Here is a 25,147-nt window from a genome sequence, read left to right as displayed (position 1 = left end):
GGTAGAAATCTCTCCACGTGCTTTATCTTGATCTGTGTTTCATGTTTTGTGAAATACCTGCTATGTCTTTCAATAATGTCCTATTTTGAGGTCTTTTTCTTATTTATTCAAAGAAAATCTTTATGTATTCTGAAATCATCTTTTGCTAGTTTTATTTGTTATCAATATCTTTTTTCAATTCTACCTCAAATTCTCACTATCTATACAGTATCTTTGGATAATAAGAATTCCTAGATTTTTATCTAGCTGAATATATCTATCTTTTATTTTGTAGTTTATATATTTTTCATTTTGCAAGAAAGTCCTCCTATCCAATAGTTATAAAAGTATGTTCTTATACTGACTTCCAAAAGTTTTGCAGGACTTTTAAAATTTTTTTACCTAAAATTGGTTGTTCTGTATGAGATAATTTTATTTTGTTCTTTATGGAGAGACAATTTTCCCTGCAGTTCTCAGCATTAATTGGTAATGTCCTCTCAGTCATATGCGAGTGTCCATGTTTATGTGAGAATTTTCCAAGATTCTCTCTTCTCTGTCATTGGCCTATTCATCTGTGGCACTAACATACTGTCTTAATTTCTTATTTCATTTTTAAAAATGAGTAGCTTGGATACTTTGATTTTGATATTTAAATTTGCCTTTTAAAAAGCAAATTTTAGAGTGAATATGTCAACTTCTCTGAAAAAGTCTATTATTCCTTAGAATACTTGCTTATTTTATATTCTCAGTTTTATATTCCACTGGTAAATATATATATATATATATATATATATATATATATATATATATGTGTGTGTGTGTGTGTGTGTGTGTGTGTGTGTGTGTGTGTGTGTATATATGTGTATATACACATATATGTATATACACACATATATATATACATATATATATATATACATATATATATATATTTACCAGTGGAATATATATACATATACATATATATTCAGCTTGGGCAATTCTCTTGACTCTCGTGGTGCCTTGTTTTTACATATTGGAGAGTAAATTTACATTTAGAGATATTTTGTCTCTGCTGTCTGAGTTGAGGTCGTATTTTTCTAGAGAAAATTTATAATATCCTCTGTCAGGCACCCCAGCGTCTGACTAGCCTAAGAGTACTTTATATTTTTTAGTTGAGATTTTTCAGATTAGCTTCTCAAATTAAGGAAGAACTCGAGACTCAGGAGAAGGTGACTGAAAGCTATGATTTTCTTAAGAATTCTCTTTGTATTATTTCAGAGCCCAAAGGGAGAACAACAAACTTCATTTTATTCTTTATTGTCAAGAGGTGTCTCTTTTTTTGTGAACTCTTGCTGAGTACACAGCTCTCCAGATTCCAAATTAATTCAGGAAACTTCATCTCACACAAACCCAAGATCTTCTCCTCTGTTCCCACATAGCTACTAAAACCCAAATCTCTTGGTTGCTGAGCTTGGCAAAGTTATATAGCACCAATAATAACCAATTAACACTGAGTTTGGTGCCCTCTCCATTTTAGACCTTCGAGAATTGCTCTTACTTTCATATGGATTTACTTAAGCATTTAAACGGAAGTTTGTTCTATTTTATCCATAAATTTTATTTTACCTTAACAACCATATATTATAGCTATATATCACAGATAATGTATGTTTATATGTACATATGTATACACGTAAGTTATGTCTGGATATATGTATATGGCTATATATAGTGATCATATATTGAATATGTTAGTTTACTCAAAGATGAAAGCACATTTTTTGAATGTGTAGAATGACAGGAACATCACCATGATAGAGATGATCTAACTTGACATATTAACATCTGTTTCTATGAATGGCTCAAACATAAATGAAATAGTGATCAGTGTGATCATATGGCTGGAAAGTTACCTGTATGGTCCCTGTGTTCCTTACTGATCGGGACTCTTTGTTCCAAGAATTTCAGATGATATGAGTATGTGTTTGTAAAGATGACTCTTACTATTTCCTCATGATAATCTGCTTTCAATTCTTTAATGCTTTCTTCATCTGATAGTCCCATGACTTCTTTACCTGCCATTACAAGAAAGCGATGTTATTAGTAAATTACCGGGAGACTCACCTTCGAGATGTCATGTTCAATAGCTTTTACTAGAGTTCTTTATGAAAATAAAATGAAATCATGTATTGACTTTGGCAGAGTCATGAAATCTAAATTGTTGGGGGAAAATGTTTCTAAAGTTTCATTTAGATACCATCAGAAGAAACACATAAAATTTAGTTATTTTTTCCCACATGTTGTGATTATTGAGCCAATTTCATCAACATAACGTATACTATACCAATTAAACTATTTGTAGAATAATTAGTATTCTAATAAATCTAAAATTGTATGTAGGTATACAATTAGGCACTTGTTGATACTGGAAATAAATATAGTTATTTTCCTGTACAAATCCTGACAGTAAGGTGAAGAAATTCAAAAAAAAGAGGGAATTTTTCAAAATATGTAGAGTGCCTACGTTGACATAACTTAAACGAATCCTTTATTTCCAACAAAGGAGAAGTATGTTCAGTTTCCCATTTTAGCAATTTTGATAACTGACACAATTTTATCAGCTGAAATGTAAATTAAATGCCTGCATCTGCATGGATTTTGATGTCACATATTCCTTGTGGATTGCTAGACAACTCACCTGTCATGAAGGAGGTGGTAGCTACTTTGCTCATTATCTGTTGGGTTACATTGGTGACAGGCATGTATTCAATTGCAAATTTGGATTCATTAAATGAATCTACCCTTCCGAGGTTCACAGGAGGCCATAAAGAAAAGTCTTTAACTTGATGACCAATAGGATAGAAGTACAAACAAAGTAGGAGGAGCAACGCGTTCATCCATTCCTACACAGCCAGAGAATGAGGAGAGAAAATTATGATTTCAAATTATTCATCCATAGTCATTTGTCATACAATTCGTCCCTTTGTTCCATTTTAAAATTTCAACACATCTTGCAATATGAACCATTTAAATTATGTATAAAACAAACCTAGTAATTTCAATGAACTACTAATAGTAATTCAAATGGCTTGAGCATCGGTACCAGTGCTAAAGGACTGATCATGAGAAATAAAACGCAACAGGACACGCTACTTTAAATTATTGTCAGCTAGTGTTACTTTGGTAGCGCACTCATTGATGTATTTGATTCTGCTGAAAGTCTCTGTGTTGAAGAGACCCAGAGCATTGCTATAGGGATGATATGCCAAGTTTCAGACATTGGAAATTCAACAGAGTGATAACGAGGAACACTATTTCAGTAATTAGTTATAAATCCTGGTCACTTGCAGATTCCCATTAAGAATCACCATATTTCCAAAATGCATGATTTTAAAAAGATTTTACTATGCACATACAGTATAATTCCCATTTAATTCAATATGCTACCTTGCTCTATGAAACTGATGAAAGATACCAAAGTTCAACCAGGCTTTTCATTACATGGTACCATTAAAAAGTAATTTTTTTCTTGGCACTTATACATTTCCAAACTTTGTACTACTTTTGAAGAAAATGAATTTTTTTTTAAAGAAAAAAATTCCAGTTACCTGTGGGTTGATTTGTTTGCTGTGTCTTTAGAATATCACTACTTATAATGAGTGGGGAACACTAGTAAGAAGAATAATTATTGACTTTTAAAACATTTATTGAATTCTCAGTTTCTGGCCAGCCTCTGTGCTTTTAGGCCTCAATTTATAGGTTTTTGCCAATTTAAATGTCTTCAGGTAGATTTAGAGTCTTAAAAACGGATTCTTCTGCTTTATAAAGGTTTTTCATTTTATTTTTGGTAGGGGAAATATAAAACAAAAGCATAAATGCCTCTCAGGTAATATACATCTTCCTATTTTAAATACAAAGTGGCACAGATAACGAATCATACCATTAGTGGCTCTCTTTTCATTCTCCACTTTTTAAGAATGTTCTTATGTAATAAAGCCCAAGTTTGTTGACACACGCTTATCTTTCTCTTACCCATGTTGCCCTGTTCAATGAGAAAGAAGGGGAAAAAATGAGTAAATGTGAGTTCATAACAGGAACAAATAGCCTGCAAACAGAAAGGGAGCAGCCTGGTAACTCCAGTATCCCATACAATTGCTACAGTCTGGGTGTTCCTGAGTTAGCATGTTATTACTCCCATGCCACCTTCTCCCTGCTTCCAGGCTCTGCTCCATCATGGATTTGTGAGGCACTTGGCCAGTTACTGACTTATGACTTCTCAGTTCCAAATTCGCCTTTCATAGTTTTCCCTGTGAAGATGGATATGGCCTCTTGAAATTACCAATTTTGCTAGCTGGCATGATGTTCAGTTTTGTCCCTAGAGGATTTTCCTTAGTCTGTTTTCTGTTGCTATAACAAAATACTCAAGGCTGGGTATTTTATAAAGAGGTTTATTTGGATCACAGTTCTGAGGGCCAGAGGATCCAAACAGCATGGTACTGGTGTCCTGGAAATGGTCCCTTGGTGGCATCACAGCATGGGGTAAGAATGGAAAGAGAATCAACTGTGTGCAGAAGGGGTCAAGCTTATGAGGTGATCTTGATTTACAACCTGCTTTCCTGAGAACCAACTTACTCTGCAAGACCAGCATTAATCCCTTCCCCAAACAATGTCCCCAATAGCCTAATTACCTCCCCCTAGACCCCCTATTCTTAGGGTCCACCATTTAAACACCACCACATGGGAGACTTACTCTTTTGTGCATGAACCTGTCGTGAACAGATTACTTCCTGGAAACTCCCTGTCCTCATTTCCAAGCAAAGATATGTTGCTGCAGAGGTTTGCTGTATGTTTGCTGCAGAGGTTTGCTTTAAATCCACAGGGATTTAAAGCCCAGGAGTTATGCAACCACTGAAGGAGGTACCAGACCTTCATGTAAATACAGGTGGGAGTGAGCTGGTAAATAGGGAAAGAGAAATGCTGAGAAAGCCCCACCCACGTGTGAGTCCTTTGTACTGGGTTCAATACAGAGGCTGGAGCAAGAAGTCTACAATCCCTCAACCTATATTTGCACTGAACTGAGCAAAACCCACAGTGGCTTATTGATGGGGTTGGGGTGAAAGAATGGAGAGAGATCCCCTTTGTGGCTCAGGTGGACAGGGCCAGAGAAAGTTGAGGGTAGAACAGCAACAGAAAACAAAAATCTATAACTCCCAGACCCATTCTAAGCAAAAACATATGTTTGTGAATCTGAAGAGTGTGTAGGGTGTCTCATTATTTGAAATTGTATTATTTTGTTTTTCATAGAAATTTTTCATGTTGAATGACTATTTAGATTTCTTCTGTAAATAGCTTTTTCTGTATTCTGTTTGGCTTTTTTTTTAGTTCATTATTATTCCAGATGCTTATTTGTTGCTAGTTCATTAGCTTTGCCAATCCAAAATCAGTGTATATTTTATCATAAGCAAATTTTAATTTTGTTTTAGTCAAATTTAACAACTTTTCTCTCTGATTTTATATTTCCTGTGTATGTCCAGTTTAGAAAGTATTTCCTTTTGGGGAAGTTACAAATACATATTCCTAATAGTTTCAAAGATTTTTTCGTTATAGTTATTTCTTTAATCCAAGTTTATTTGTGAATAAGATGTAAGACAATTATCTACCATGTTGTTGTTCTTCTTTTCTTCTGTAATTGTCAGGCAAGTTGTCCAGACACCAGTTACTTGATGGTTTCTCCTTTCTTAATTGTTGTGTCTATTCTCTCGAATACCAGATGTATATGTATATGTGTATTTATACACGTACATGCATATGCATTTTGAAGTAGTCTACTCTTTCAATTAATCTCTATGTGTATGTCTTATGTACAGTCTAGTAACTAGAGCTCCATAATAAGCCTTCCGAAGTACAAGGAAAGGTCTTTCTCCTTGTTCTCTTCAAAATTGTCTCGACAATTCTAGGGCCATATCCTTTGTGTAGATTTACTTGGTCGATGACTTCATGATTGAATTTTATTTTAATTCCTCACTTTAGTGATAGGTTTGGCATTCTCATTATACCTTTGCTGATTTTTAGCATGTGACTTTAAAGGCTAAGTGGTTGGGTGTATAAAAGATGGCTCTATAGCTCATGTTTCAAGGAAGGTTCTTTCTATTTCTGGTAACATGGAGTCACTACTTTCTTGAGATTAACATTTGTCTAATAAATCATTAACAATTTCTTAACCCTGGGGTAAATTTCTAAATATTCACCTAAGTATGAAAATTTTATAACTGCTTCAACATTTAGAAATCTAAACTGTTAGCTATATTTTATGAAGTGAATTATGTTATGCATGCATTTTTGTTTGGGATGATCATGCATTGTGTTTTATTTTCCTATTAAACCTATGCTGTCTTTGCTTTTAGTTCTGTCTATCTTCATACTTTATCAATTCTTTTTAAATTGGTAAAAATTTCTTCTTTTCTCTCCTATACCAAAGATATGAGAGGTATTTACAGTTCTTTAATGGTCACTCTTAAATTTTGGAGTTTCCCAGGGAACCATGACTTATTTTATGAAAGCTTAACATCTTTTACTATCTCTGTCTTCTTACAAATATTGTCTAGATGTTTTAATTTGCTGCCGAGTTCCAACCCGATCATTCTAGTCGTTCTTACTTAGAAATACGTTCAATTTTTAACTTAAAGTACATAGTGAAATAATTTTTCCGACAATAGAGAGTGATATGTTTGGGACTGTGTTTGAGGTAGAGGGTAAGCATTTCCCCTCAATTGGGCTTGGGTTGGCCTCTGCTGGATTAAGAATTCACCAACCTTTGTCCTCTGTAGTGTTAGTTCTCTATGAAACATCCTAAATACTTTACCTAAAATTGCCTGCAAGGAGCAGCATTGTTCTTCTATGGATACTGCCTTGTCCTCTAAGGATTACAATAGCAGTAGACCAGAACTTTCCTCTAATAAAGAAGCAAATCAGTTTTATGATATTTGACATTGAGTAAAGAACATGTAGAGGAGTGTGTGTGTGTGTGAATTAGTAGAGGAATATATATCTACATTTTATTGTAGCAGGGATACAAAATTCCTCAGAGGCTAACACTATTGCCACTTCTCTCCATAGCCCCAGTTAAACAACACTATACAAATACGATTTGCTGGGCCTCCCCTGAAAACTGTGGAACACAAGTGCTTTTGTAAGGTCTTTCCTGGGGGAGGAATGAGGACGTCTAAGCTACATTATAGAAAATAAAGAGATTCTGGAATGCTTACCAGTTTTCTGGGAAGCATGCCAGGAATATGACTTGGAAGGCTGGATCAGGACTTCTACCACAGAGCCAGCAGCTCCATGGCGAAGATTGGCAGCCGGCTCTTAAGTCCTGACTTCTGAAGCAAGTGGTCTCCTCCCTCTCTGCAGACCCCATGGACACACAGGGCTGCTGTGAACTGGTCCATAATTGACGAGGAGTGGGTGTGAGCCCACCTGAAGCCCCTGTCCCAGCCATGGGACAGGATCACACACGGGGTGCTGCTGTTTCCTAATCAAAGCTGGGGTGAGGAGTCCAGGGGCCAGTTCCAAAGGCAATCTCGTTGGCCAAGGCAGGCTCAGAGGATATTGCCAGAGAGGAAAACTACACAGGCTGTTCACTGAGGCTGGAGGCAAGTCTATCGGATGAAGAAAAGAGGTCAGGAAGCCCGTGGAAAGAGAGAAGGAGGGAAAGGAAATTTCAAGAATGAAATAGCAGTAGGTCAGGTTGCTCCATGAGAGGGTGCTGAGGCTCCCCATGGGCATTCTTAGTGCAGAGAATTATGAATGGGCACTTAGAAGGGGGTCATGCAGAGCTGTAGGGGACAGTGAGATGGCTCAGAGTGAGATCTTCTGGCTGTGGAATCAGCCATAGCCCTGGGTAGCAAGGAGCCATCAATCCCTCCCCCACCCCTTCGATCTTCCACTGTTAGTATTACAACTTTATTTCTCCCCAACTGGTGTATGTTCTTCAGTTCGTAAGAAGACTGATAACATGAATTCCTTGATACGCATATGGCAAATAGTTTCCAACTGGAATGACTTGACTTTTATCTTTTGATGCTGTTTTTAAATTCAAAACAAAATGTTTATGCTACAGAAGCATGTATCATCAGTCTACCACAAACCATGCACATTCAAAGCAGTGCTGTGAGAAGGAAAAGCTACATATTTCACATTCTGATTCACCTCATGATATTCAAAGAGGAAAAGATTCTGGAAAGCTTCTCAGGTTTCTAAAATTCTTAGAGCCTGAGAATGAGAGAAAGGGATAATAAAAAAGATTTCTGTATATGTTCTTGGTAAACAGTCTTCAAGTCAGAAAAACACAATTACTGTGCAATAAAAGTGAAAAACTATAACTGCAAATACAACTCAGGCTTCCAAGTCAGTTCTTAAGATTTTTAAGTTCTTCATAATCAACTTGTTAGCCAATCTCCGCTTATTCTTACTCTCAGTTTCTGGTTTAGAATAATATCATACGTGCATCCTTGTTAAAACCTCACATTTTAATTCAATTGTTTTACCTAGCTCCAGATACCAAAGCACTTCAAAATAGCCCATTAATTTTCAAACTAACTTCTCTACAGATATTTAACCTTCAGTTCACAAAACCTTATTATTCTGTGACAAGATAAAAAGAAGGAAAAAAAGAAAATCCCCAAGGCAAAAAAAAAAAAAACAAAAAAACAAGAAACCACAAAACAAAACAAAAATATCAAAAACAAGACGAACTTACTTTTGGGAAATATGAAGCAAGGGATCTAGAGACACAGTTTATCCACTGGTGACCACAACTGGAAGAAAACAACGCACATTTTTTTCCCGGTCCCTAGCACATCTCTAGAATTTGCTTTATCTGTTTGACTTCTATAAAAAGGTCCCAGACTGCTTTCAGAAGACAGGTTATGATGTCAGAGTCAGCCCAGCCAAACAGCAGGCCCACGTGATCACTCTTGTCTTCTCATTGATATTCAGCCAGTTCCTGCAGAGCAGTGGCATTTATGCGTGGCTGCCTGAAGTATCCCATGAAGTGCATTTGTAAGGAGCAAACCCAATATTCCTAAACTTCTAATGTTCATAAACTTCTTTGTTACGCCAAAGATGATTGGGGCTAACATGGAGGTTTAAAACACTCTCTTTAAACCAGGAGAAAATAAAGAGAAAAGCTCTTGCTCCACCCAGAGCTCAGGACCCTTGGGCAGCCTCTCTCAGATAATCATTGAGATCTGTATTCCCCAGAATCCCAGTTTTATTTTCCTTCAGTTCAGACTCTTTTCTTGTTTCCCTTGAGACTTATTCTTTGGCCCCTGGATTATTTGATTGTTGAATTTTGAAATGTTTGGGGGTTTTCCTTTCTTTCTTTTGGTTTTTGATTTCTAGTTTGATTCTGTTTTGATCAGAAAACATTTTGCATGCAAAATTTTTAAGGCTTATTTTATTAACCAGCACAGGATCTCTCTGAATGAATATTCTGTATGCACTTGAAAAAAATGTGTATTTTGCTATTGTTTCATTTGGCAGATAGCATAACCATCAGGCCAACATCTAACAGTGGTGGGAATGAGAGTTGTGATGATTTTCAAGTCTAAAGCCTGTACATTTATCAGTTCAATCTGTCAAAAAGATATTGATAGCAGAAAGTATGATCAACTACATTTGTTTTTGAATTAGGTCAGCTACTTATTTAAGAAAAATGATATAAATATATAAAATCTGTAACATATTTTAAGATTATGTTGAAGAAATTTACCTTCAATCTCCCCTACCTGGTTCTCTGAGATGAAACTATATTTATCAACTCTCTTATACAAAGTAGCAAATGCCCACAACATATTTGGAAATGCAATATTAAAAGGAGTCATAAGAAGGATAGTAGAATGAAATAGACATTATTACCTTATGTACATATATGACTCATGACGGATGTGATTCTACAACATAAACAATCAGAAATTATACCCTATTTATGTATATCAAAGTGCATAAATGCATTCTACTGTCATATATAACTAAGTAGAACAAATAAAAAAATATTTATATAAAAAAGGAGTCAGCGAATGTATAAAAATCAAAAGAACAACCCCTCCTCAGTAGACATTAGTTTTCTTTATCATTTTTTTTACATCAGCTATAATACATAATCAAGTTTTGGTGTTTTCCAAATCAATTGAACATACCTCATAAGAAAACACACTGAAAACTATTTTAAAATTTAGTGTTTATCTAAAATGTTCACATAATTTGGTCATTTGAGTTATTAGTTATACAAAATAATACATATTTATTTTAAAATTTAATTACCTAACAACTTAAATTCTTCATTTTATAAAGGATCTAATTTTCAGAATAGCAAAAATTTATATTTCTCAATTTGGATTAAAAAATAAACAACCCCTGGCCTTGGCATGTGGCTGGCTAGTGCTAGAGTGCTCACTTGGCATGTGGGAGGTTCTGGGTTCCATCCCCAGCACTGCAAAGAAAAATTAAAAAAAAAAAATTAAAAAAATAAAAACAGAAATAAAGAAAGAAAGAAAGAAAGAAAGAAAGAACCAACCAAAAAAGCAAGTAAGTTAACAAATTTTTTTTAAAAATTCAAGGTGAGTCCCAAAAGCAAACACTGCTTCTTCTGTGACTTACTTTTTTCATCGTAATTCCTGTGTTTTAACTTTATTTAGGCTCATAAAAATAATAAAATAATTGGTGGAAAGTTTGGAGAAAAATTGAAAAAATTTTTGTTATACTTAGTATTTTAAATATCCTATCAAGGTAATTTTTAAAAAGTTTAGTGATATACAATTAAAATGGAACTTAATCTCCCTTTCATCCATAATCTGTCAATTATCTATCATCTTCTATTATTTACCCATTATCTATCTATTTATATATTTAGTATCTTTTTTATATTTAGTATCTATTAATTTAACATCTGACTATAATTTATTTTCTATCTACCTATCATCATTATGTATGAATTATCTGTCATCCTATCATTTACATATAATTCATTATCTACCTATCACTAATATCTATGTATGCATCCATCTCTGTCTCATGATCAGTGTACCATCTATTCATCATCTGTGTATGCTTTCAATTCCTTTCTCTCTCTCCACCCCACTCCTCATCTTGCCTATGACTGACTGATCTTGGTCAGTACTGTCACTACTCTAGTACTTGCTCTTTTCCTTCTGGCATGAAGATACATTTTAGTATTTCTATTGTAGCATGGGTTTCACAAGAGCTTATGCCAAAGGTCAGGTATTATAATCAAATATTAGGGCATAACTTTGAAGCTATAAAAATAATTGCCTTACCCAACAGCAAAGGCTTATCCAGAATCATGGCCCACATAGGCTTTAAGATTCTTCCTAAATAGAGGAGCTTCCACTTCAGTGAGGGGTCACCTTCTTCATCAAAATCATCCAATTCCACACCTGGAGTCCTCCTGGAAAACCTGAGTTGGGGGGAAGAGAAAAAGAAAGGAGAAAAATGTCTCTCTGCCTCCTCTAGCTCCAAGTATGGGGACAGTAGATGACTGGCTTTTCACATGCAGATGTAAGGTACCTAAGCCGAGATCCATCTGCACCAGGGTGGCCTGGGAGATGCTGCACTTTAGGTCAAAGTTGTAACTGTCAAAAGATAATCTTATTTTAAGGGTTCCTATGTCATACATGGATATTTACATATGTATATGAACACCTATCATCTTTCTGTAATTTAACAATCATCATTAATACAGATGTTCCTATTGAGGGGGGTGGGGACCAAATCAAGGTTTTATGCATGCTAGAAAAGCACTCTGCCACAGAGTTCCATCCCCAGCTCAAGGGTTCATGTATCTGTACATTAAGGTGGCCTGAAAAATTGACATAAATACAAAAAAAAAATTACAAAAGTATCTTGACAAGGTAATAAACGTTTCTGAACTGAGCTTGTCATAATGGTAAAACATACCAATGCATTTGCTTGTACTTAAGAAAATGCTTCTATGCTGATGCTGCAGTTAGGACATCTGAATTTACAGGGAAGGAAGCCTGCCCTCTTTTTCCCTGTATGTGCATCCATGTTTTGCACATTCAGAACAGTGGCAGGAAGCTGTGGGAAGAAGACATTGAAAACAGAAGCAGTAGAAAGTCATAGAGCAAGATGTCAATGGTTTTCTAGGAAGAAGACAGCCTTGTGGCCTCTTTCCAGAAGCCACAGCCACTTGACCCTAACCAGGTTGAAACCTCTTCTGATTGACCAAAGTAGACTGAGAAAGACAGTTAGGGCTGAAATAGGCGTTCAGAAAATTTAAATCATACCACCGATAGTCCTATACCAGGACCAGCGACAGTGGCAATCCAGGGAGAGTGACAAATGACCATATGATTTAGAAGTCTGGGGTGCTCAGCTTAGAGAATGGATAGAAGCAAGTTGTTGTGACTGTAGATGCTGTCAACGGGAGTCATATGGATCTCTAGAACCAGGACATCCGAATCTCTCCCTTAGAGCAGGCGGCAGGAAAAACAGTAGAAGGAGAGAGTTTCCATGAGCAGAGCTCATGGGCTAATAAGGAAAATTAGCAAGGAAAGGGACTCAAGGCTGTGCTGGACCTGTGAATGCAGGACGCTCAGTGGCAGAGTGTTACTAACTGAGGGAGAACAAGTTCTTCATGCTTGGATGAGAGGCCTGGTTCCCAGTCTGTGGCATAAACCAATAAAATCCTATGCAGGTGCAAAGAATGCATTGTAAATACAGTGTGCTTAATGTGTGCGGCATTGAACACTAACAAAGTGCAATCTCCTTGTCTTGCCATGTTTACCACGTACACCACAAAGCAAACTCAAAGAGACCACCAGTCCTCAGCAATATACACACAGAGAAGCGGAGTGCCTTAGCCTCTTGGTTTTGCATTCTTGGATTGCAATATGAGGTCGTGACACTTGACCACCTTGTATCCCAATGTAATATGTCACGTAGATTATGCCAATGTATGAAATTGTGTGCTTCTTGGAGTCCAGTTTCAAAACTGTATCTCTTTTTTTTTTTTTTTTTTGGAGGAAAAAGGGCAAACTTTATTTTTATCTCCAAAAGAATGTCAGATCTATGCACGTGTCATTTTAAAAAAAAAGTTAAATACCATTGGACGACATTGCCTCTTGGGATATTTCATTATCATAGATTCTCAATTTGCTCCTTTGATATGCAAAATGTATTTGGTTTTTACCCCTGTGCCCTTCAATTCCTGACAAAGTAGCCCCCCCCCCTTACTCACAGGGGATACATTCCAAAATCCCCACAGAAATGCTGGGGTGGTACTGAACTTCACATAAACTTTATGATAGGTATATATGTATAGGGATAAAAGTATAATTTATACATTAGGCAAAGTGAGATTAGTAGTAGCTAATCAAATATAACAATTTTCCATAATATTATTTCTTAATGTTTATTTCTATAATTTTTTCATTTAATATTTTCAGACTGACATTGATGTGGATAACTAAAGCCATAGCACATAAGCAGCTACCTGAAGTCCAAGTAATATCTTTGGTATTATAGTTTAACTGGAGACTGGGGACTCCTAGCTTCAGAATGAAAAACTGGTTACCTAGGGGAATCAAGTGATAGATTACTGAAACTTTCAGTCCCACCCTTCTGGTAACCTTTGGTGAGGAGAAAGGCTGATAAGCCAATGGTCAATGAAGTAATCATACCTATGTAATGAACTCCCATAAAAATCCAAAAGGACTAAATTCTGAGGGTTTCCAATAGCAGAATAAGACAGAGTTTTCTGGAGAGTGTTGTGTCCCTTCATACCTTGCCCTATGCACCTCTTCCAGCTGATCCTCAAGTGCTTCCCCAAGTTCTGTGAGCTGCTCTAGCAAATTCATTGAACCCCAGGAAAGAAATGTAGGAACATTTATTTACAGCTGGCTAGGCAGAAGCATAGGCTATAACCCAGGCTTGATTGGCATCTGAAGTGGAGTTTTCTGGGACTAAGCCCTCAATTTGTAGGATCTGAGGCAACCTCCATGTAGGCAGTTTCAAAAATTAACTATATTAGGACTCCCAGCTGATAGCAGCTGCAGAATTTATCTGACATGAGAAGGAAACCTCTCTGCACCTATCAGCAATTTCTAAAACTCCCACTTCCCTTTTAGCTCCTTTAATTTTGAGATTTCTTTCAGGAAGTGAATTCATGCAAACACCTATGCTCTTTGTCCACACCTTACTCAAAGTTCCTTCCAGTGAATAATATCACAAAATATTACCAGATATTTACACTCTAGAAATGTGAGATTAAATTGTTCATTCACTATATAGCAAAACACTGAGCTAGGGTTGGAGCTCAGTGGTAGAGTGCTCACCTAGCATGTGTGAGTGAGGCACTGGGTTTGTGTCGACCAAAAAATTAAAAAATATTAAAAATTCTCTTAAAAAAACTTTTCTAAAGTATAAAACCAGGAATAAGAATTTGTATAAAATACTCAAATTGATCAATAAGTTCCTCTATATATACATTTATTTGCTACTGAAAATTAAAACAGCACAACACAATTTCTTTTTATTGCAACTCAAATTTTTGAAAACCAGAAAATCTAATTATCTACTCTAATTATTACACTCTATAATCAAACTATCCAATATTCTCTTTACATCTCTTCTAGTTCCTGAGTTTTATTTCAGATTTCAGGCTTTTAAAATCTCCTGGAAGACTTAAGACCTATTGGTACTTCTTTGAGTCAAACAGAAAAGTAAAACTAGAGTATATTGAAATCATTTATGCACATTTTAACTGCTCAGATTCCTTATAAAGTACTGGCATTAAGGCATGAAGGGATCCCTAACACCAAAAAAAAAAAAAAAAAAAGATAAAAAGGATGCCAAAGAATAAAGACATCACAGAACTCATAATAAGCTATTCAGAATCATTGGTATGCAGTCTAAGCAGAGAAAAGTGTGCCTAAAATTACCATCATGAAGAACAAGTACAATTTATGCCTATATTGACTCTGGGTCCTAATCATACCCTATTCTAGCATTCTCAGAAGGATCCCATCCATGATATCCGCAAAAACTGCAGGTACATTTGAATGGTACACTTCGTGATTCACTCTGAACTTAAGATTGTTGTCTCTTTCTTGTTTTTGAAGACTTAGGAGATATCTCCATTTTTCCACAAGCTCTCTCCGTGCAGATAGCAAAGTCCGGACTCCTCGCCGCCTGTTGGGAAAGCCCTTTCTGACCCCCGGTAAGACCCTCTCACTCCTGTCCAGTGGTTGGCGTGGACTTTCTGGCAGAGGGGATGGCCATTTAGCACAAGGATTCAGAGTCAAGTCATGAAGTTTCTTTACTAGCATTTCTGAACTGACTGGATGAGAGTCCACTGAATTTTCTTCATTTTCAGACATTGGAAAAGACTCCTGGGTCGAGGTTGGGTTAAATTTTTGTAATGGATCCATTGGGAGGTGAGCAAACCCTCAAAAAAGTTGCTCCCACTGTTGCTTGGGAGGAAAAAAAAAAACTGTAGCCCTGAGACTACAGCCTCAAACTTCATCAGCTGGTGAGGCCAGTGGAGCCAATCAAAACTGTATTTCTTTTCTGTTTTTAATTTAAAAGAAATCTGGCCTGTTACATATTTTCTACAGGCAATTTGGGGAAGAACAGCTGAGAAATTAGATTGAGGCTTGTTCCTGGTTTTTAGGTCACAACCTAAGACTGAGTACATCTTTATAAAACATCATTACAGTCTTAATTTGATAAATATATTTGATAAATATCAGTCTGGTAATTGAAGGAATCTGATTCACAAGAAGGATGAGGGGCAGAGGGTAAAAACAGTCAGTTAACATTCTAGATGTGTGGAAGGAAGAGAGTAAGACCAGTCCAAATGGTGATCCAAGTCTTAATTTTGACAACTCTTACCTTATTTTTAAAGGTGCATGCTTGACTGTGAACAATTATATCCCAGAAAAGAACCTAGTGTTCTGGAGACAACCTAACAGTTGGCAGCTATCATGGAAATCTAGGTTTATTCCCCATAGAACTATTTCTCCCTTCCCTCCGTTCACACCAAAGTGAATTCCTAAGTATAGGTGAGTGTGAATGATTCTTTCATTAGAAGATTGAAACTGTGCAGGTACTTAGCCTCAAATTCTGTTCAGGAATGCTCAATATCCGTAATCCATTACTTAGCTAAATATCTGTTTACATCACATTTGAAAATCAGAAAGAATTAGATGCAAATTCATAAAATTTGATTTCGAGGATTTGTGGGGCAACAGTGCTTATCCACAGCACTGAGTTTTCGTGCCTTTGTGATGTGCTCATATTAAATCATGAGTCATAAACCGACTGACTGGCAAGGTCTTTGTGTTGCTGTGGCAAACAGGGAGCTGCTGCCCTTATTCTCCATTCAGGGAGTATGGCCAGAAGACAGCCTCCAGATGTCCACACCTTCAGGATCATCCTCAGGAGCTGTGTTAGTTATCTTTCCATCACAGTGACCAACACAGCTGACGAGAACAACTTAGAGGAGGAAAGACTTATTCTTGACTCCTGGTTTAAGAGGATTCAGTCCATGGTGGGCTCATTGTAAGACAGAACCATCGCGGTGGAAGGACATGGTGGAAGCTGCTCAGTTCTTGGCAGCCAGAAAGCACAGAGGTGGGGAGAAAGGGGCTGGTGAGAAGATTTCAGTCCTTCTGGGGCATGCCCCCAGTGAGGTACTTCCTCCAGCTAGGACACATCTCCCATCCAGCTCCCTGTGGACTCATCTATCAATGATATGAATGAGGTCAGACCCCTCTTGATCCAATCATTGCCTGAACGCCTGACCTCTGAAACCTGCTTCTTTGGGGACCATGCTTTCAACACATGAAATTTTTGTGGGACATTCCAGATCCAAATTATAACAGCTGCTGAGAACTGGCTGGCATGAGATCATGTTCTTCCTAGGTAATTTGTATCCAGTGACCAAGGGAGGCTGGGTGTTATCTAAGACTCTCTCGCTCTGGCTTCACAACACAATTTCATTTCTCATTCTTTCCTATCCTCCTTCCTCATCTTTCTTTTAATACATTTTAATCTCTATTAGTTATCTTACTTTCAAAATTCCAATTTAGTGTCCTATGCTAGAGAATTCAATATTTGATGTCAGAAATGGTTCAAGAAAGCAGATGCTGAGATGGTATTTTGAAACTAGATTACTTCCTGACTGGGAATGAGAACCCCATCAGGATTGCTGATCATGGAGGTGGTGGTAATCCAATTGCTGAAACTTGTACTGTTGAAGAATTAGGAAATGTATTGATGGGAGAGTATGTGCTAGCAGACAAAAATGTATCAATCTTTGGAGGAAAAGTTTAATACTAGAGTAAAGACATTTGATGCTTTTTAAAAGATATTTGATGCTTAATACTTATGGAAGGAATACTTAATATAAGAGTAAAGATTTTTTGATGCTTTCTGTCAAACAGTATAGCTGTGGTAGCCACTAAAATTGTAATGGAAAACTGAAAGAGATCTGACAATCTAGATGTTCCACCAGCACTGTACTATAAAATGATGATGATAGGTTTGCTTAATTTATATTGGCAGTGATAAAGGATGGGATTACAGTCCTGCATGAGATCCAGATCCATGACCACATTTGGCATAAGGACAAAAATTTTGTTGGAAAGGCTGAGAAAATATAGCTGTAATTCTAATTGATTGATTTTGTAACAAATTTAACACAATTTTTGATGTAATCACTATCTGGTATATTCAAGTTTCATTAGTAATATTAATTTGATTGATTTTAACAAAATCTATGGTATGGGGAGATCCACTTAGAACCTGCTAAAAATGCTCTTCTGCTGGGAGATAACTGGCTGGAGGAGGAACCAGAATTAGTTCACATATGGAGTTGATCTGTCCTTTCCTTCCATAAACTTCAGATTTTATTGGTGGAAGGAGACAAAAGATGTCAAGCTTGTGAACAATCACAAGCAAAGCTTTATTTTTTTTTAATGAAATACTTATTAAATTGAAATACCTCTTTAAACCAGGAATTCACAACATTTTTCTATAAAGGATCAGTTAATAATATTTTAGGCTTTGTGAGTCACATAGCCTCTGGTGCACATACTTCTCAGTTGTGTTATTGTCATCTGTTCACCACCCTTTAAAAAGGTGAAAATCACTCTTAGCTTGTCAGTCATACATACTAAACTGTGACCTGTACTTGCCTACACCACTTAAAGGCGATACCTCCTATTCCTGAAATGACATGAATATTAAAACTTTGGAGTTTGTCCCTTTACTTCTTTTGTTTTATAAATGCTGCAAACCATGCAGGAAAATTCACAAAGATAAGAACTTATAATCAAGCAGGCTTGGCCAAGAGCAGATGGCTGGATGGTATAAGAAATCTTTCACCCAGACTGGGACTGCTCTGTGCTTACCGTTGTGGGTGTTTCGGAGTCTGATACTGAATGTAGACCAAAATAACAAGAAGATGAGCTGACTAGTGTCTTGTAATGTGCATTTTAAGTGCATACACTTCTCTGATGGGATCCAGGGGTGGCTTGACTGTATTTTACAAGGATTATTATACCTGGCTTAAGGGTTGCCACAGCCTGACATGGCTATGTGAGTAGTGGGGTATAGAAGATCTTGCTGGAAACTTTGACCCACACTTTCTTGATGTCAAGAAAGTCATTCTTGATACTTTTCTTGCATATAACGTGGCAGTACATCCTGCAAACAGAAACACATTCTGTGTGGCCTAGAAAGAATTCTCAGAGCCACTCTCAGGGCCCCAATGCACTCTTTTTTTTTCTGTTCTAGCACATACTTTAACTTCAATAAAGCTCTGCGAGGGTCCTTTCAAATATCTGGCTTTGTGTTGCTGTGGCAAACAGGAGAGTCCTTTCAAATATCTGGCGCTATGTAATCCACACAACTTCCTAACTTGTCTTATGAGGCCAGCCCTACTTTAACACCATAGTAGGGAGATCACAAGGCATAAAAATAAGGGATCTCTCTTGATGAAATGTGGAATGTTTTAAGTCTATGATTTGGAAGAAAGATTTCTACAATCAGTACTGGTATTCAAAATTGTATTGAAGATCCTAGCAGTGTGAAAATGAAGAAAAATAAGGTAAATTACGTAATTACCAGAAATTACGTAATTATCAGAGCAGTATTTCCATAACTTTGGGATAGACAAACTATTATTTAGACAAGACACAACAGAACTAATCATAAATCAAGAAATCCTGTTCATTAAAAGGAACAATTAAAAGAATAAACCTACTATGAAATCAAAGGAGATATTGTCTATCATCCTTATAGCAAAGGAGGACAGTGAGACACCATGTTCCAGCCAAGTCATGGAGACATGGAGAGCAGCCCCAGCTTGAAAGCCTGGTGATTTCTTAGAGGCCACTGACATTCTCTCATGGATGCTGGGAGCTAAGTTAACTTTATCTCTGGAAAGCTGCTGCTTTGCATCTGTGCCATGATAGCTGCTTCCTGGGCTGCTGGTCATACAAAGCAACCTGAACAAGCTAGTTCTGCCAATGTTTCTGCTGCCTAACATATAAAACCCCTCTCCCTGTGAACACTGGCACAGAACTGAGGGCACTGTGGAAAGGACATGTATCCCTTGTCTAGCCAGCCGTCACTGGACCAAATTCTGTGAGGGAGAAGAGGTGCTACTAGGCGAAGCATGGTGAGGGAAGAGGTGTTCCTGTCCTGCTGTTGACACTGCACATCTGTCACCAGTCTGTCACCGCTGGACCTTCCCCATAAGTATTTCCCAACAAACCTTACCTCTCACCCCATGCCATCTCCAGGTGTCTTGGCCTCTTGGTAACTCATCTCACTAGCACAGCTGAGCTCTGGAGGTTTCATATTGGCAGCATATATCCAACACAGGTCTACCCAACAAAGGGACTCATGTTCACAGTACACCTGAAATTCTGTAAATCAATTAGCAAAAAGGCATTCAACTTGATTTTTTAAAGTAGTCAAAATAACTCATTTGCTACTTAATGCAAAAAGTATCCAAATGATGAATGATCATGTGAATAGATGTTTAATACTGATATTTATCTGTGAAATATAAATTAAAATAATGAGAGACTCCCCCCCATTCCCACTAGTATCTGATAGTGAAGAGGTAAATAACAACATGGAAGCCTGAGAATCGTCATGTACTATTGATATAATAGTAAATTTGCATGATTACTTTGCAAAAATATTTGACAGTATCTATTATGAGCAATTACCTCTTCTAATACCTAGCAGCTGGTCTCCTGTGCATAGACAGAACAGAAGCGAATACTTTGTCTCCTCTGGGCTGGTTAATTTTCTGTGTCAGTGTGACTGGGGTAAGCGATCCTCCTTCTCCTGCCCTTGCATTTCACGTTCTTGGGCCTTTGGACTTGAACAGCATTGGCCTCCCTTTTTTCAGGCCTTTGGGTGTGAACAGGTACTGTACCAGATTGATAATGGCAGATTGCAGGACTTTCCAGACTCCATAATTGCTTGAGCCAATCCTTAATAAATCTCTATCTCTATATATCTTAAGACTATCTATCTATGTATCTATCTCTCTATTCCACTGGCTGTGTTTCTTTGGAGAATGATGATGAATGTATTTGCCAAAAATGTGTAAGAGGATACTTATAGCAGCTCTAGTCACAATAGCTAGCTTGGCTAAATAAACTGCATTATATTTATACAGGGTCAAATTACACATCAATGAATGAAGGCAATCTGTTGCTGCGGATGTATTTCATATTTAACAAGCTGAGCACAGAGTAGATATGATGTGCAGAGACACAGAGACTGGAATGGGGAGGCGCTCAGATAGGTGGCTCTGACCATACTGTTTGGACAGCTACTTGCCCTGCCTATCCACCACGCCCCCACCTCTCCCGCCTTCCCCACAAGAAGAGCCATCTCAGTGTTTACAATGTGGTTTCTATGAATATGACATTTGATGCTACAAAAATAAAGGTCTTTAAAAAGCAACCACAGGCTTCCACAGGAACACAGAGTACTCATGGCCTAAGGCTCTTCCGGTGGGAGGAGCTTCCACTTCACTGCGGTTCATTATCCAAATCATCCAGCTCCTGCTCCTTGGAGAGCTTCAGGAAAACCTGAAAGGGAGGGAAGAGCCCAGAGAGGCAGCTGTCACCCTGCCTCCTGCAGCGCTGAGGGAGGGACTTCTCACACACTCAGATTTGATGGGAAAATCACTAAAACTGACCCACCTGCTCCAGGGTGGACTGGGAGAAGCTGTTCTCCTCTGTTTTACTGCATAAGGATGAATATAAACTAGGGGTTCACACATTTTTAAATCTAGTTGGCTACTAAATCTTCATAGGGAACAAATGCAAATTCAGGCAAGCAGTAAATGAAGTGATAATCAAACATTCCTGGACAGGACACTTCTGCTTAGGTTTGGAGGCCAAGGAGTCAGTGCTGTGTTCCCAAGTTGCTTAGCAGTTTTTCACATCTGTCTTTAAGGCATAAGGCAATGCCAAGGCCTCTTCCTTCCCCGCACGTGGGTCCATGATTGAGCCGCCGTGTCTGAGAAGCAGGTGGTGGAAGGAAGAAACGTTCTGAACAGGGAATCATCAGGAGATAGCTGAGATGGGTGTCAGTGGATTCCTAGGCACCTATATAATATAGTTGTAGCTTTTTTCCTAGAAATCACTGCAGATTGCCCCTCATCAGATTGAAAACTCTTCTGGTTGACAAAAATAGATAGGGAAGAACAGTTACAAGAAGAGCCCAGTAGACTGGTTTGGGTGGAAATATGCCACTAAAAGTCCCAAGCCAATAATGATAGCAATGCCCATCCAGAATATGCTGTGACAAATGGCATGGCCTGGAGAGCTGGGGTGCCCTCTTCAGAGAATGGACAGTCGGTGTATCACGATGGCATCAGGTGTTATCAACAGGGTCAGAAGATATTTCTGTAATGCCAGATTTGTAGGATCCCAATAGACCTCCAGGAGCCGAATCTGATGCAATCACACAAGAGTCTTTATTGCAAGTTCAGCTGGGAATCACAACCGTTTCTACGCAGCAGTCCTGAGGAGTGAGTCCTGGCCTTTAGTTCAGTGAGGAGTTATAGGTTTTGGGGGGATACTCTATGCGTCACAACATCATGCAGCAAATCATTTCACACGGGGGGGGGGAATCAAACAACAACTCTTAACATTGATTTAGCACATTCACTGGTGGGAACAAGTTGGGTAAGGGTGATTGGTGAGTTCAAGAGGGGGATACATTTGAATTGACTGGTTTAAGCCACGAGGGGTGTACGTGCTAAACTACACGGTTGTCTAATAATGTTATCAATCACCTGGTATTTCAGGTATCTTCCCTGTCTCACTCTGATTGGTTGTTGTTACGGTCCGAAATTAGGTATCTGGTTCCGCAGGCCTTTCCTGTTATGACTTAGCAGGATTCATGTTATGTGCCTAGGAACCTGTTTTCCAAGGACAAGGGTAACCCCCTTATCCCCCACCCCCCCACTCCTCCACCTCCCCTCCTCCCCTCCCCACTTCGGACAGGCCCTGCTCTGAGGTAGAAGCTGGTTTCTCAAAAATGGAGTCACATCAGTTTCTCATTCCCCTTTTGTCTGGAAACTTGGGGACCAATCATGGTTCCCTCAGTTGGGGGTCTATTTGGGCAGGCCCTATATCTTGGTGAGATTCTCCTTCTGGGTCTAGGGCTGATGTGGGTTCTGATTCTGTGTTAAAGCTCCACCACAGAGCATTTCTCTTACAAAAAAAAAAAAAAAATCATCATTTCTAAAAAGGATAACATGGTGACAAAAACCTACAGCTAACAGCACCTACTGGAAATTAAGCAGTTAGGATCATAAGAAAGTAAAATACGGCAACCTAACCTATTTTCTTTTCTCTATGTTCAAGCTTAAGCTTAAAGGGATTGTCCTTATTTTTGACGACTTGCCACTCTGGTTGATCTGAAATGAAATCCTTCACCATAGTATGGGTCCACAGGTCTGGCATGGGTGTAATGGATCAAAGTGGCAATCCCATGGACCTTGAGGACAGTGGGAGTAGTCAGCACCACTATGTAGGGTCCTTTCCAGTGTGGTTTCAGGTTTCCTTGCTGATGCCTCTTGATGAACACCCAGTCTCCTGGCCTGAAGTGGTGAGGTTCCGGAGGTGGTCCAGTCTCATAGAGGGCCTTCAGTCATGACCAAACATCTTGTTGGGCCCTCTGTAGGACCCTGAGGGATTGTAAAAGCTGGTAATCAAACTCAGTTAGCAAATCAGACTGTAAACTGGGAATCAAAGGGGGCGCTATTCCAAACATAATCTCAAAAGGGTAAGTCCTGTTTTGTATGGAGAGTTCCGTACTCTATACAAGACATAGGGAAGGAGAACCACCCAGTCACCGCCAGTCTCCATGGACAGTTTAGTTAGGGTCTCTTTTAGAGTTCTATTCATTCTCTCTACCAGTCCAGAACTTTGGGGTCTATATGTGCAATGCAGTTTCCAATTGGTCCCCAAAACATTAGCCAAGCTCTGAATTACCTTGGAAACAAAAGCTGGTCCATTGTCCAACCCTATCATTACTGGGAGGCCATACTTGGGCAGATGTCTTCTAGCAGCTTCTTTGCCACCACTGGTGCTGTCTCATGCTTTGTGGGAAATGCTTCAGCCCATCCTGAAAAAGTATCTGTAAAAACTAACAGATATTTATAACCATCTTTTCCTGGTTTTACCTCAGTGAAATCCACTTCCCAATAAGCTCCAGGCTTATCACCTCTCTGTCGCAATCCTGGGTTGTCCTTACACCGGGTTGCATTTGTCAGCTGGCAGGCTTTGCAACTAGCTACCAGGTCTTCCATCTTTTTAGTGCCCATGTGAGAGGGCCAGTGCATTTTTAGCAACAACTGTTGTCCCCTTCTTTCAGGCAGTATGATTTTGTCTTCTGCTACCCGTTACCACTCCTGCCCCAAGGGGCAGTGGGACATGGGTAATTTATGAATCCAGTCCAGATCTTCTTTAGTATATTGGGGATGGTCTGGTAGCTGTCTGGGGTCCTGGGTCTGGAAGGTTGGTTACTAAGACAGGATCTCCTCCAAGGGCAACTTCCCGGGCCGTCTTGTCAGCCAGGTTATTACCTCTGGCTATAGGGTCTTTGGACTTCTGATGTCCTGGACAGTGGACAATGGCTAATTTCTTTGGCAGCCACAGGGCAGTAATTAGGGCTAATATTTCTTTTTTTGTTTCTAATAGCCTTCCTTTCTGCTGTCAGGAGCCTCCTTTCCTTATAGATGGCTCTATGTATGTGGGCGGTGGCAAATGCATAGCGGCTGTCAGTATACACTGTCAGTTTCTTGTCTATACCCAGCATTAATGCTTGGGTCAGTGCCATTGATTCGGCTCTCTGGGCGGAAGTCCCAGCTGGTAGAGGCTCAGCCCACATCACCTCAGTCTCAGTCACTACCACCGCACCCACATACCTTGACCATCTTGGAGGAAGCTGCTTCCATCTGTGAACCACAGAGGTCAGCGTCGGGTAAAGGCTGATCCTTAAGGTCCTCTCCAATGCCCTGAGCCTGAGCCAAAATTCCTGTGCAATCATACAGAGGTGCCTCCAAGTCTGGGTCCCGTAGCAGAGTCGCGGGGTTAAGTGCTGAGGGTGTCTGGAGTTGATTCTGAGAGGGTTAAGTAGCAAACCATGGTGTAAGTCTGGCGTTGCTTAGCCATCTGGTGTTTGCTTCAGCACTGCTTCAACTGCGTGTGGTGTGGTGATGTACAATTCTTGTCCCATGGTCAGCTTATCTATGTCTTTCACCATCAGGGCGGTGGCTGCAATCATCCTCAGGCAAGGTGGCCATCCAGCCGCCACAAGATCTCGCCTCTTTGACAGGTATGACACTGGCCTCTTCCATGGGCCCACATACTGGTAAGGACTCCCTTGGCGACTCCCTTGCACTCGTCAATGTACAGGTGAAAGGGCTTAGTGACATCAGGGAGTCCAAGGGCAGGGGCTGACAGCGAAGCAGTCTTAATTAGGTTAAAAGACTGATCCATTTTCTCAGTCTAATGAAGCTGTAGCCCTTCCCTAGTGGCTTCCTAGAGGGGCTTGGCAAGCTCAGCAAAGCTAGGGACCCACAATCTACAGAAACCTT

At 38.8% G+C, this 25,147-nt stretch overlaps 1 protein-coding gene across 8 annotated transcripts in view; it reads right to left on the bottom strand.

The window, feature by feature from the left end:
• LOC101960680 (ABC-type organic anion transporter ABCA8) overlaps positions 1 to 25,147 on the bottom strand; it is a 93,825-nt gene that overhangs the window by 51,353 nt on the left and 17,325 nt on the right. For 2 of the 8 annotated variants that reach the window (XM_078041792.1, XM_078041795.1), the window contains exons 1-5: positions 9,880 to 9,898; positions 8,720 to 8,777; positions 3,902 to 4,003; positions 2,660 to 2,864; positions 1,875 to 2,036 (exon numbers count right to left, since the gene is read on the bottom strand). In XM_078041792.1, coding sequence (XP_077897918.1) covers positions 1,875 to 2,036; positions 2,660 to 2,864; positions 3,902 to 4,003; positions 8,720 to 8,777; positions 9,880 to 9,890 — 538 coding nt within the window. In that variant the 5' untranslated portion in view covers positions 9,891 to 9,898. Of the gene's footprint in view, positions 1 to 1,874; positions 2,037 to 2,659; positions 2,865 to 3,901; positions 4,004 to 4,711; positions 7,164 to 7,226; positions 7,620 to 8,169; positions 8,233 to 8,719; positions 8,950 to 9,879; positions 9,899 to 11,297; positions 11,438 to 19,788; positions 19,938 to 25,147 lie in introns of those variants that run through there. The other 6 variants (XM_078041793.1, XM_040268529.2, XM_040268530.2 and 3 more) reach the window with 6 other exon arrangements.

This window comes from Ictidomys tridecemlineatus, chromosome 3 (assembly GCF_052094955.1).
Source record: "Ictidomys tridecemlineatus isolate mIctTri1 chromosome 3, mIctTri1.hap1, whole genome shotgun sequence".
Taxonomy (NCBI): Eukaryota; Metazoa; Chordata; class Mammalia; order Rodentia; family Sciuridae; genus Ictidomys; species Ictidomys tridecemlineatus.
The sequence above is the reverse complement of the archived record's forward strand: the minus strand, read 5'-3'. Positions and strand labels throughout refer to the sequence as shown.